Source organism: Bison bison, unplaced genomic scaffold (genome assembly GCF_000754665.1).
Source record: "Bison bison bison isolate TAMUID 2011002044 unplaced genomic scaffold, Bison_UMD1.0 scf7180017864480, whole genome shotgun sequence".
NCBI classification, from domain to species: Eukaryota; Metazoa; Chordata; class Mammalia; order Artiodactyla; family Bovidae; genus Bison; species Bison bison.
In genome coordinates this window covers 2,215,521-2,227,993 of record NW_011495040.1, presented here as the reverse complement: position 1 = coordinate 2,227,993, position 12,473 = coordinate 2,215,521, and the positions used below count along the sequence as shown (strand labels likewise).

The window sequence follows — 12,473 nt, the reverse complement described above, 5'->3', positions numbered from 1 at the left end:
ATACTTGGGACACTTGGTTGTTTTTTTTTTTTTTTTTTCTCTTTGCTTCATGTAAACGCTCTTCTGAGCGATGCCGGCCATGTTCTCAGAGAAGCAGAGGAGTTTTCTGGAGGAAAGAATAAGGAGAGGGTTGCGGTAGGTGGCCATCTCCAGGCTCGCCCCTCCAGGGCTTGCCCCTGGTCAAGAGCCAGGCAGGAAGCTCTTAAGAGTCATTGCTCAAGAGTAGAGGAGGCCAGAGAGGCCCCAGGTAGAGAAGGGAGGGGAGTCACTCCTGCTACTCTGGTCCTGTCTCAGTTCCCCTTCTGTAACCCAGGGAGATGGGATTGGATGTGAAGGATCAAGAGCCCCCAGGTTGGAGGGAGTCCAGGCCCCTGAGAGGAAGAATGTGTGTTTGGGGGTGGGAGGGCGGCAAAGGGACCAGGGAAGATCATTGGGCAGGATATGGCAGGGGGGGGGTAGCCAGGGGGGCAGGCAGGAGTGTCACTGCTGGGAAGAGGTGGGGATCAAAGCATCTGGAGGGCTCTCTAGGGCAAAGACAAACACTGAGGTCATCGCTGCTCCCACAGAGTCCTGCCCCCACACCCCAGCCCCCAGCTATAAGGGCCCCTGCCCCAAGCAGGGTGTCCAGGCTGTGGAGGTGCCATGGCCAAGTCACACCTGCTTCCATGGCTTCTGCTGCTGCCCATACTCTGTGGTCCGGGCACTGGTGAGTCCCCCCAGCCTCCCCTTGCTTCCCCACCTTCCAGGCCTAGGTGTGGAGGGGGCATTGCAAACTGCTCCACCATTCGCTGAGCCCTGGTTCTGTCCCAAGCATTATCCTTAGTCTGGACATTATCCTCATTTTAAAGAAGAGGGAGCCTTGATTCAGAGACTCTAGGGCTTGTCCAAGGTCACACAGCTGGTGGGCACTAGAGCAGGTAGAGAGCTTCCTAGGTGATGTTATAGTAAAGAACCCGCCTGCCAGTGTAGGAGATGCAAGAGACACGGGTTTGATCTCTGGGTCAGGAAGATCCCCTGAGGAAGGGCATAGCAACCCACTCCAGCATTCATGCCTGGATAATCCCTGGGACAGAGAAGCCTGGGGGGTTACAGTTCAAAGTGTCTCAAAGAGTTGGACATGACTGAAGCAACTTAGCATACACACACAGAGCAGAAGCCAGAGCTGTCTGACTCTAGCAGGTTTAAGAGCCATGCATCCCAGTAAAATTAGGTGTGGAGTTTGGGGGAGGCCAGTGCACCAGGTGTGGCATGGATCCCAAGGTTGCTCTGGCTTCAAACAACAGCTGCTGCGATCACCTATTCCCTGGCCTGTGCCCAGGGCCCCGAGTTCTGGTGTCAAAGTCTGGAGCAAGCATTGCAGTGCAGAGCCCTAGGGCACTGCCTGCAGGAAGTCTGGGGACATGTGGAAGCCGTGAGTACTACCCAAGGATGTAGGGAGACAAAAGGGCTCAGGGTAAAGGGTCCTGGGTAGACTCTGGATGTGCCTGATGGATTGGAGCCCCTGTAGGGGATAGGATGGGATGGAGTGGAATGGGATAGAATATGATGGATAGGGTGGGGTGGGATGAATGGAATGGGATGGATGGGGTGAGATGGGATGGGATGGGATGAGATGGATGGGATGCAGTGATATGGGATGGACAGGGTAGGATGAGTGGGATGGAATGAATGGGATGGAATGGGATGGACAGGGTGGGATGGAATGGGATGAATGGGATGGGGTGGGATCATGGACACTTGCCTGTGTCTTGGAGTGCCCTGTCAGCCTTAGCCACCTGAGCTGTGAGCATGCCCCCCATCACGTGCTCAACCCTGGGGCCCTCTCCTCAGGATGACCTGTGCCAGGAATGTGAGAACATCTCCCGCCTCCTCACCAAGATGGCCAAGGAGGCCATTTTCCAGGTAATGAGGCCCATACCCTGAATTGAAGCTTGGAGGTTAAGAGATGGAAGAAGAAGTGAGCCTCTTAAAGGAGCATCTCCAGGCTGGGGGTGATGCCTGGGTTTACCAGGGGTCTCCTGGTCGAGAGAGGGCTCTGGGAGTGATCTCAGCATCACAGTCTTTCCCAAGGGGAGCTACCCTTCCTGTGCCCAACCACACAGCTCCTTCAGCACCCTCCAAACTCCAGGGCCCTGGGCAAAGGCGACCAGTCAGCTAGGCAGTGGCCCCATGTCCAGGGGCTCACTTGGGGCAGACCTCAGAGAGGCCAGGCTAACAGTCCTCTCTCTGGCCTGCCTCCCAGGACTCAGTGCGCAAATTTCTGGAGCAGGAGTGCGATGTCCTTCCGCTGAAACTGTTGGCGCCCCTGTGTCGCCACCTGCTGGACACCTATTTTCCTCTGATCATTGAGCACTTCCAGAGCCATATGGTGAGGCCTGCCCACCTAGCCTCCAGGCTGCCTCCCTCACAGCCTCCATGCCTGCCCTTTCTCAGAGTTACCCCCACATATGTTGCCCCAGCACACACACACACACACACACACACACACACACACACACGTGCGCGCGCGCGCCTATCCACACCCAGTCCAGGAAACTCAGTGCCCCTCAACTGGTGCCCAGATCACAGCCCCACCCACTAAGCTGTACACAGTGGGTCTGCACACTTGCAAACACCTACACACACCCTCATGCTCTTCATACAAACATACACTGGGTCACAAATCCATACTACAGACACACAATCTCAGGTAAAACTCACAGCATCCCACAAGAATAACAAATTCTACTTTGTGCTAACTCTGAGTAGGCTCCAAGCTTTAAGTCCTTAAAATACTGTAATTAAAGGAATCTTCCAACAACTGCTTCAGAGAAGTTAACACCCAAGAATGTGTGTCCTTAGTCACCCAGCTGTGTCCGACTCTTTGCGACCCTGTGGGCTGTAGCTCACCAGGCTCCTCTGTCCAAGGAATTTTCTAGGCAAGAATACTAGAGTGAGTTGCCATTCCCTTCTCCAGGGGAACTTCTTGACCCAGGGATCAAACCCCAGTCTCCTGCATTGCAGGTGAATTCTTTACCACTGAGCCACCTGGGAAGCCTTGGTGGCTCCAGTGGTAAAGAATCTTCCTGCCAATGTAGGAGATGCAAGAGACACAGGTTCGATCCCTGGGTCAGGAAGATCCCCTGGAGTAGTTAATGGCAACAAACTCCAGTATTCTTGCCTGGAAAATTCCATGGACAGAGGAGCCTGGAGGGGTACAGTCAGTCCCATGGATATAACTGAACACATAAATACCCAAAAATACACAGATAATAATTGGTCAAGCTTTGATTTTGACCTCTGTCCTTTGAATCCACAATTCACATTCTTGATTAAGGAAAGGCAGTGCCCATGTGGTTTAATATGTGGGTCTAAAGGCTTATTACAGAAAATGCAAAAGGAATAACAATTTGCCTAATAAAATTTGAGTTTCTCCTCCAGAAAAAGATAACAAAAACCCACATCATCTGCACACTCACACAAAAGACACAGTCTCATGTACTTAAACTCATTCATTCTCACAAACATCCATACTCACACTCATTCACACACATCCACAGACAAGTGCCCCAAAGTCCCCACATGACCTCCCTCTCTGCCTTTGGTCTCTCCCATCCCCTCCATAGAATCTTAAACCACAACCCCAAACCAGCCTGCTCCCCTCATTCCAGGCCAAAGACAGTGGCCTGATATCTGAATCCTTGAGCCAGACTGAGCAGGAGTGGGGCTCCCTCCCCCACCCTAACCACCCCCTCACCCTGTGTTGTGCCCTAGAACCCGAAGTTCATCTGTCAGCACGTGGGCCTATGCAAGCCCAGGCACCCAGAGCCAGGGAAGGGGCCAGAGCCATGGGGCCCTCTGCTGGACAAGCTGGCCCTCCCCCTGCTGCCAGGGGTCCCCCAGGCCAAGCCTGGGCCTCAGACACAGGTGAGGTGGGGATCCAGAGCCCCAGGGCCAGAGCCGAGGCCCTGGAGGCCGGGAGCACTTGACCTGGGAGGGCCAGAGCCGGGAAGGGCACCAGCAAATACAGACAGAACCTAAGGCTCGAGCAAGAGGAGAGGAGAAGGAGGCGAGGCTGGTGAGCAGAGCCCAGGCGAGCCTGCTGTCCAGCCTGCCTCCAGCGTGATTCTTCCACCAGGACCTCTCTGAGCAGCTGTTCCCCATTCCCATCCCCTACTGCTGGCTCTGCCGGACTCTGATCAAACGGATCCAGGCTGTGATTCCCAAGGTGAGTCGTCCAGGCCACAGGGCTCCCCACTGCTCCACCTCCCCCATCCATCCTCAGAGGTTAGGAGGGGGCCATTTGTGCATTGTTCCCACCCGAGGCACCCTGCCCTCGGGCTGGGCCTCTAAGTGCCAGGACTAGAGCTTCTTCAACAGTTGCGAAGCCCTCACTGTGTGCCAGGCACTATGCGTGTGTTCTCAGTCACTCAGTCGTGTCCGACTCTTTGTGACTCCATGGACTGTAGCCCACCAGGCTCTTCTGTCTATGGAATTCTCTGGGCAAGAATACTGGAGTGGGTTGCCATTCCCTTCTCCAGGGGATCTTCCTGACCTAGGGATTGAATCTGCATCTCTTAGGTCTCCTGCATTGACAGGCAGATTCTTTACCTCTGTGCCACCAGAGAAGCCCTCCAGGCACTATGCCAGGTGTCAAAATACAGAAAAGAATCTCAGTTGTCTTTGTGGAAATGGTGCTTTCAAGTTTTCTATTCAGCCTGAGGGTTGGAATACGTATGTATCAGAAACAAAGTGAAACAATGTTCCAGTAAAATCTATACCAAATTGCTGGGAAAGAAAGAAAAAGAGAGAAATAAAGAGGGAGAGAGAAAGGAAGGAAGGAAAAAGAGAGAAAGAAAGGGAGAGAAAGAGAAAGGAAGAAAGGAAGAGAGAGGAAAAGGAGGGAAGAAAGAGGGCAAGAAAAGGTGCTTTCATTTTACAAAAGAAGAATTAGATGGACACCCCATCCCTGCCCACCCTGAGCATGGAGTCTTCCAAACTTTGTAGTGACCATCACCCGACGGCCCTGCCTTGAAATGGGGCCCAGGTGAGGAGAGACCTGCCCTGTTGGCCCTTCCAGATGGGGCCAGTATGGCTGCCTGCTCACTGAGGGCGTGTCCACCCTCCTGAGTCTGCACTGCGGGGGGAGAGATTTTTTTCAGGTAGTGATGAGTTCAGAGCAGAGAATTAAGACAGATGGAAGGAACAGTGACAGGAGAATGGGGGTGGGATGCTTGGTCAGGAAGCGTCCCTGAGGTTGAGACCTGGGGAACAACTAAGACCAATGGGCAAAGGATCTTAAGCAGAATGAGCTTGGGCTGCAGCGCGCAGCCTGCAGGGAGAGATTGAGAAGGGAGCAGAGGGTAGGCCAAGTGAAGGGACACCAGGCTTTGCTCCGCTTCTTCTTTTTTTTACAATTTTACTTATTTATTTATTTTTGGCTACACTGGGTCTTTGTTGCTGCACAGGCTTTTCTCTAGCTGCAGGGCTCAGGCTTCTCATTTTGGTGGCTTCTCTTGTTGCAGAGCACAATAGTTGCAATAGTTGTGGCGCATGGGCTTAGTTGCATGTGGGATCTTCTTGGGGAAGGGAGCGAACCCGTGGCTCCTGGATTCTTTACCACTCAGCCACCAGGAAAGCCCTGGGCTTTCTTCTGAAGGCAGTACACAGCTGTGGAAGGGTTTCAGGCAGGAGGAGCCATGACTGGATTTACACTTTAGCAAGATCTCTCTCCTGGTGTTTGAAGATAGTATCAGGCAGAAGGGAGAGAAGAATGAGAGCAAGGCGAGTCCTTAGGAGACCATGGCAGGGAGCTCGGTAGGCCTGGAACTAGCAGGGGGACTGGGGTCTGTCTGGGAGGTGGGCTCCGCAGGACTCGGTGATGGAGGGGACCAGGGGCGTGAAGACAAGTGGGGAGTCAGCCATGATTCTATGGACTTTGGCTTGAGTGACAGGCTCTTTGGAATGCCCCCCACCCCCCACTGAGATGGGTGGATTTAAGAAGAAACATGTCTGGGCAGAAAAATTAGGACTTCTCTCCTGTCCGTGATAAGTTCGAGTTGCCTGTATAACACACAGGAGGAGGCGACAAGCAGGCAGCCTGCCTGGTCACTGGCCAGGTCCAGAGACGTCAGTCTGAGAGTCATGGCTACAGACAAGATTTAAATCCAGGGATGTGGGGTGGACCAGGTGGAGGAAGAGGAAAAAGCCAGCAAAAGAGCCTGAGGAGGGACAGCCAGGGAAGTGTCCTTGGCTGTCCTGATGCTGAGGGACAGCAGGGGCTTCAGGCAGGAACAGGGCCCAGGCCAGCCTGCCACATACCGGTCCTTTCTTTAAAATTGAAGTATGCTGCTGCTGCTAAGTTGCTTCAGTCATGTCCGACTCTGTGACCCCATCCATAGACGGCAGCCCACCAGGCTCCCCTGTCCCTGGGATTCTCCAGGCAAGAACACTGGAGTGGGTTGCCATTTCCTTCTCCAATGCATGAAAGTGAAAAGTGAAAGTGAAGTCGCTCAGTCGTGTCCGACTCTTAGCGACCTCATGGACTATAGCCTACCAGGCTCCTCCTTCCATGGGATTCTCCAGGCAAAAGTACTGGAGTGGGGTGCCATTGCCTTCTCCGAAAATTGAAGTATAGTTGATGTACAAGGCTTCCTGATGGTTCAGCAGGTAAAAATCTGACTCAGGAGGTGCAGGTGCGATCCCTGGGTCGAGAAGATCCCCTAGAGGAGGAAGTGACAACCCACTCCAGTATTCTTGCCTGAGAAATCCCATGGATTGAAGAACCTGGCAGGCTACAGTCCACAGGGTCACAGAGTCAAACACAACTGAAGCAACTGGGGACACACACACAAACATAGTTGATATAAATATTATATAACTCACAAGTGTACAATATAATGATTCACAACTTTCAAAGGTTATACTCCATCTATAGTTATTATAAAATATTGGCTACATTCCCTGAGATGTGCAGTAGATCCTTGTAGCTTATTTCACGTATGAAAGGCAGGAACAGGGAGGGCCCAGACCAGCCTGCCACATACCGGTCCTTTCTTTAAAATTGAGGTATGCTGCTGCTGCTAAGTTGCGTCAGTCGTGTCCGACTCTTTGACCCCATAGACGGCAGCCTAGCAGGCTCCCCCGTCCCTGGGATTCTCCAGGCAAGAACACTGGAGTGGGTTGCCATTGCCTTCTCCAATGCATGAAAGTGAAAAGCCAATTCTTTACATGAATTGGCTGAATGAATAAAGAAGTGGAGGCATAAGGGTGCCTGCATTCTGTCTCCTTGCTCTTCAGCAGGGAGGTTGTGTTTGGAATCAAGGGTGGGGTGGGGTGAGGTTGGGTGGGGGAACTCCTTACTTCCCCATGGGCCTCCTGAAACCAGGGACTTCTTGACTCTGGGAGCCACAGACAGGAGCTTGTCCACCTGTGGGGGAAGCATGGCACCGCCAGGTCAGGAGGGAGAAGACTCGGGTTGGTTCTGCCTCTGCCCCAGGCTGTCATGTGGCCTGAGCAGTGTCTACCTCTCTGGAAAACTTTGGAATTTCAACAATTCCAGAGTCTTTGAAGTCAGAGTGGGGGTCTGTGGCCTGGTTCTCGCACCAGCGCAGTGACTCTGGACAAGTCCCCTGGACTCCCTGATGTTCAGCGTCTACCTGCAAGCAGCGTAGTAATTCTCCAAGGCCCCCAGGGAAGGTCTGCAAAGCACCCTGAGCAGGTCTTTCAGGGGAAGGTCCCACTCTGTCCTTTCTCGGCCCCCACCCCAGGGTGTTCTGGCCATGACTGTGGCCCAGGTGTGCCACGTGGTCCCCCTGCTGGTGGGCGGCATCTGCCAGTGCCTGGTTGAGCGCTACTCTGTCATCCTCCTGGACACGCTGCTAGGCCGCATGCTGCCCCAGCTGGTCTGCGGCCTCGTCCTCCGGTGCTCCAGTGAGGACAGCGCTGGCCCAGGTGAGCCTGCCGCCCCAGCCCCTGCCCATCACCCGCTCCCATCCCCTCCCCTTCTCGGGTCCATCTGCACTGCCCCAGTGAGAACAGGAATGCGGCTGTTTTTTCTCTCTAGCCCTCCCTGCCCTGGGGTCCCTGCCTGGAGAATGGCTGCCACAAGACTCTGACTGCCAGCTCTGCATGTTTGTGACCACCCAGGCAGGGAACAGCAGTGAGCAGGCCATGCCACAGGCAATGCGCCAGGCCTGCCTGGGCACCTGGCTGGACAGGCAAAAGGTGAGGGACAGGCATGCGGTGGGGCTTGGGACCCAGGGGCTGCCTGAGGTGGAGGGTTGGGTCCAAGACAGGTTTCCCAGAGACACACAGAGTGGTCTGGACCTCTGCCCTTAAGGTGCTCAGACGCAGACAGGATGCAGGACAAACAATGACGTCATTGTAACTTAGGGCAAAAGGTCAGGAGACGTCTCTGGCCCAGGGGCGTGGGCTCAGGAGGACAGCAGGCCTCGTCATGGACCTGGAGAGAGGCCCGGTCATCTGCCAGGAGATGAGTAATGTCGGGCCAGCTGAGCAAGAGAAGGCCTGGCCTCCTCTCCAGGTCCCAGTCCTGTCCCTGCCCCGGGGCTCCTCCCGGTGTGACTCAGTGGGGACCAAGCCACCAGCAGGAGAGGCCTGGGACTGGGGTCCCAGAGCCCTGATGTTCTCTGAGAGTGGGTGACACGCCTGCTGACTCTTGGAGAAGGCTGCTTCCTGCACAGGGCTCCCCTCATGAGGTCTCTAGGACCAGATGAACTTCAGGGTGGCTTCCAGAACTGAAATGGAGAGGGGAGGGAAGGATGGGGCCAAGATTCTGCCCCTCAGTCTCCATCTCTGAAGTCCCTGGTTTTCCTGAAGGAAACCCCCATTTCCACCCAGCAGCTTGTTCAGTCTTACAGCCAGAGCTGCTCACTGAGGGCCGAGGGCTGGACCTACACCAGGCCCAGGGAGCTCTGAGAGGATCCACATAAGTGGGGAGGCCAGACGTTAAGGCAGGAGGGCCCTGCCCCGGGCCTGGGTTCACCCAGCCCTGTGTCTGTCTCCTCCCTCAGTGTGAGCGGTTTGTGGAGGAGAACGCGCCCCGGCTGCAGACTCTGGTGTCCAGCGGCTGGGATGCCCACATGGCCTGCCAGGTATGCTCACCCCTGCCAGCTGGTTCCAGGACTTGCCTCAGCCCCCAGAGTCCTCCCCTACCCCCGCCCCAGTCCATAGTTCTCAGTGCAGGGCAGCCCCCGGAGTGCCAGCCCACATGCTGCCTGGACCCAACCCTCCACCTTGGGAGGTGTCCTCCTATAAAGACAAGGCAGTCTCAGAGAAGTCAAGAAAAAGCCACAAAAGGATGAAAAGGGAGGAGTATGGGAAGGAAGGGGCTTCCCAGATGGTGCTACTGGTAAAGAACCTGCCTTCCAATGCAGGAGATCTGGGTTCAATCCCTGGGTCGGGAAGACGCCCTGGAGAAGGGAATGGCAACCCACTCCAGTATTCTTGCCTGAAGAATCCCATGGACAGAGGAGCTTGGCGGGCTCCAGTCCAGAGGGTCGCAAAGAGTCAAACAGGACTGAAGGGACTGAGCGCATGGGAAGGGGGGGCAGCTTTAATGAGTGTGGTTTGATGTGTTTTCGGGGATGGGGGTTGTTCACTGAGCAGTGTGTGCTTAGTGGGGGTGGGGGCGGGTACATATTGTGTGTCCTCTGGCTCCACACCCTGAAGGCCTGTGGCTTGGAGGGTGGCCTGAGGGATCAAGAAGGTCACACCAAGAGCTCTTGTCAGGTGGCAGGTGGAGTGAGAGCTGCCCCTACAGGGGTGGGGGAGCCTCCCCAACCTCTTAGAGCTGGGAATCAGGGGTGCAAGGCTCAGGGCCCTAATACTGTCCCATGGCAGGCCCTGGGGACATGTGTGGCTCCGTTCAGTCCTCTCCAGTGTGTCCACAGCCCCCACTTCTGATGAGAATGCACAGCCATGGCAGGTGAGTCCAGACTCCCATTGACGGAATGGGGGGATGGCCCTGCCCCCATCGGGAGGCGGGGCTCTTCTGTCCCCAAGCAGAAAGAGGCAGCCTCCGATCTTCCATCCTGCTCCTCACAGGCTGAACTCAAGGCTTCTGAGGGCCCCGGCAGCGCCATCTCGACTGTCCTCTCTCAAAACCGCTCACCCTCCTGCCCAGAATCCCCGTGGCGTTCAGTGCCAGGCCCAGCTCCTGGCTCACTGGCCCCACCCTCCAGCCCAGAGGGGAGCTTCCGTGCCCGACCATGGCTTTCCCCTCACAGACCACCCTCTGCACTCACTGATCCTCAGTACCAAATGTGCTTGCACCAAGCCCTGCCTTTCCTGAAACTCAGGGGACACCAGACATTGCTCCCCAAAGACGCCAGGAACTCCTCCATCGCCTGACTCCTCCTACCTGAGACTCCTCCCTCTCTCCCTCAATGCCACTGGGTCAGAGGTGACCCCTTAGGACAGAGGGGCAGGTCAGAGGCAGCCTCCATGCCAGGTGCCTCCGGAAAGGGAAGCGCCCCTGAGAACAGACCCGGCAACTTCACAGTTCTGTCCAGAGCAAGACGCCCAACACGAAGGTCATGTATTCATCTCTTTTCACTCGTTTTTTTACAATGCAATGAGTACCTGTGACCAGGCCACATTCTCGGAGCAAGGGCTAGAGGTGTGAATAAAACAGTGAGCCCCACCTCCACCCTCCTGGAGCTTACTCTCTAGGGCCCATCTGCGGGTGGAGGGGAGTCCAGCCTGCTCCAGAGACCCTCGAGAATCACGAGCCCCTGGGGGAGATGGTGGGGAGGAAGTGTCTGTAACAATTCAGACCCTCCCTGCAGGGACATGTTTAAGGTCATTCCTCCCCATTGATGGCAGCTGCTGGGGCCAGAGGGCGGAGGCGGGGGTCAGGGAGCTGCCAGAAAGAGCTGTGCCTTCCGGCCCTACTGAAACAGGAAGAGGATTGGTTGGCACAGAAGGCCTGGGCTCTGGTCTGAACTCTACCAGCCCCTGGCCGTGGGTCCCCAGCCAAGACACACCACCTCTCTCTGGCCCTCACTCTTCTCAACGACAAAGGCGGAGCTGGGAAAGGTGGTCTTCAGGACTCTCCATATGACAAGACCCCACCTCTGGCTTCCTGCCCTGCCCACACTGAGAAGAAGCATGGGCTTCATTCCCATGCACCCCTTCCCCATCTCCTTTCCTCCAAAGGCTCTGAGGCTGGTAGGCCACAGGCCTGCAGATTGTGCCTTCGGTCCTGGGTCAGCCTGGTATGTCTTATCTCTAACCACAGCCTGGAACCAGAGGCACTTCCATCCACTTTGGGAGTGAGGGGTGGCCAAGGCCTCATCTTCTGGACAAGGAATGCAGATGGGGCTTCCGGCCCAGGGCCACCTGCACATCCCACCAGTGCCAGCCCAACTCTCACCACACCCCCAGCACTGGGCTGAGGGGACCTTGTCGTGGGCCCCCAGTCCTTCTCTAAGTCCTGGCATCAAGAGGACAGCGGAGGGAGAATCCCGTGCTGGCGTCACTCCCATCTCCATGTGCATGAGATGCTAGCTTTTACAATCACTCTGCTAACGCTTTCACAAAATTAAGAATTCGGAAGAATAAAAGTGGGAACAGAAAGTCCCAGAAAAGACAGACACGTGAAATCCTTAAACTTTTTTTAAACATCAGGAAATCCCTGGTGTGGTCGAAAGCGGGCACAGCGGGGCTCAATCCTGGTGGAAGGTGATTGGGCACGTTTGTATGTGAATGTTTTCCTGTTGCTTTTTGTTACGACGTAAAAGGGGGTTTTCTTTTTATCTTTTTGTATGGTTGTTGTTCAGTCGTGTGTGACTCTTTGCAACCCCATGGACTGCAGCACTGTTGAACTTGCAACTTTTGTTAGAAATGTGAGGGTGGCTTGATTTCCTGCTGTGATTTATCTCCTCAAAGCTCGCTTGGGGCTGGGCACACTGAGGATTGGTTCCCAGGTAATAGAGCGTCTGTAACGAAGCCAACAAAGTGCCATCTCCTTGTCCTGAAAGGAAACACACTGCCCTTTAAGATGCTGCAGAAGCCACAGCCCCTCCCTGAATGTAAGCCAGGCTGGGGGCTGCCTCACTCTGCTCCGTGTTGGCGAAAGAGATGTCCATGTCGCCTCTCCCTCCTGTCACTGCTTCCAGCCTGATCCCTACCTGTGACCCCGCCCCCACCAAAGAGTCCTTCCACTGAGATGAGTTAGGGTGCCCCAAACTCAAAATATACCCTGCAAAATTAATCTTCAGCATCACAGACCTAAATGCCTGAAAGTGTCCCTTCACTTAGAACTTTTGTCATTATATTTCCTATCATAAAAGAAATGCACGTTTGGAAAGGATCCTGATGCTGGGAAAGACTGAGGCCGAGAGGAGAGAAGAGGACAACAGAGAATGAGAAAGTTGGATGGCATCACTGACTTAACAGACATGAGTCTGAGCAAACTCAGGGATATAGTGAAGGACAGGGAAGCCTGGTGTGCTGCAGTTCATGGGGTC

General features: G+C 54.9%; 1 protein-coding gene across 3 annotated transcripts; it reads left to right on the top strand.

Moving 5' to 3' along the window:
* The first annotated feature begins 598 nt into the window (after positions 1 to 598).
* SFTPB (surfactant protein B) lies at positions 599 to 11,595 on the top strand. 3 transcript variants are annotated; one of them, XM_010862197.1, is made up of 11 exons: positions 599 to 706; positions 1,284 to 1,411; positions 1,831 to 1,902; positions 2,243 to 2,368; positions 3,754 to 3,906; positions 4,118 to 4,207; positions 7,818 to 7,932; positions 8,045 to 8,205; positions 9,015 to 9,095; positions 9,844 to 9,928; positions 10,048 to 11,595. In XM_010862197.1, exons 1-10 carry the CDS (start codon positions 643 to 645, stop codon positions 9,904 to 9,906), a joined length of 1,053 nt encoding a protein of 350 aa, XP_010860499.1. In that variant the 5' UTR covers positions 599 to 642; the 3' UTR covers positions 9,907 to 9,928; positions 10,048 to 11,595. The 3 variants fall into 3 exon arrangements, with proteins under 3 accessions (XP_010860499.1, XP_010860498.1, XP_010860497.1); XM_010862196.1 differs by having other exon boundaries at positions 7,749 to 7,932; positions 11,243 to 11,595; XM_010862195.1 differs by having other exon boundaries at positions 7,749 to 7,932.
* The last annotated feature ends 878 nt before the right edge of the window (positions 11,596 to 12,473 follow it).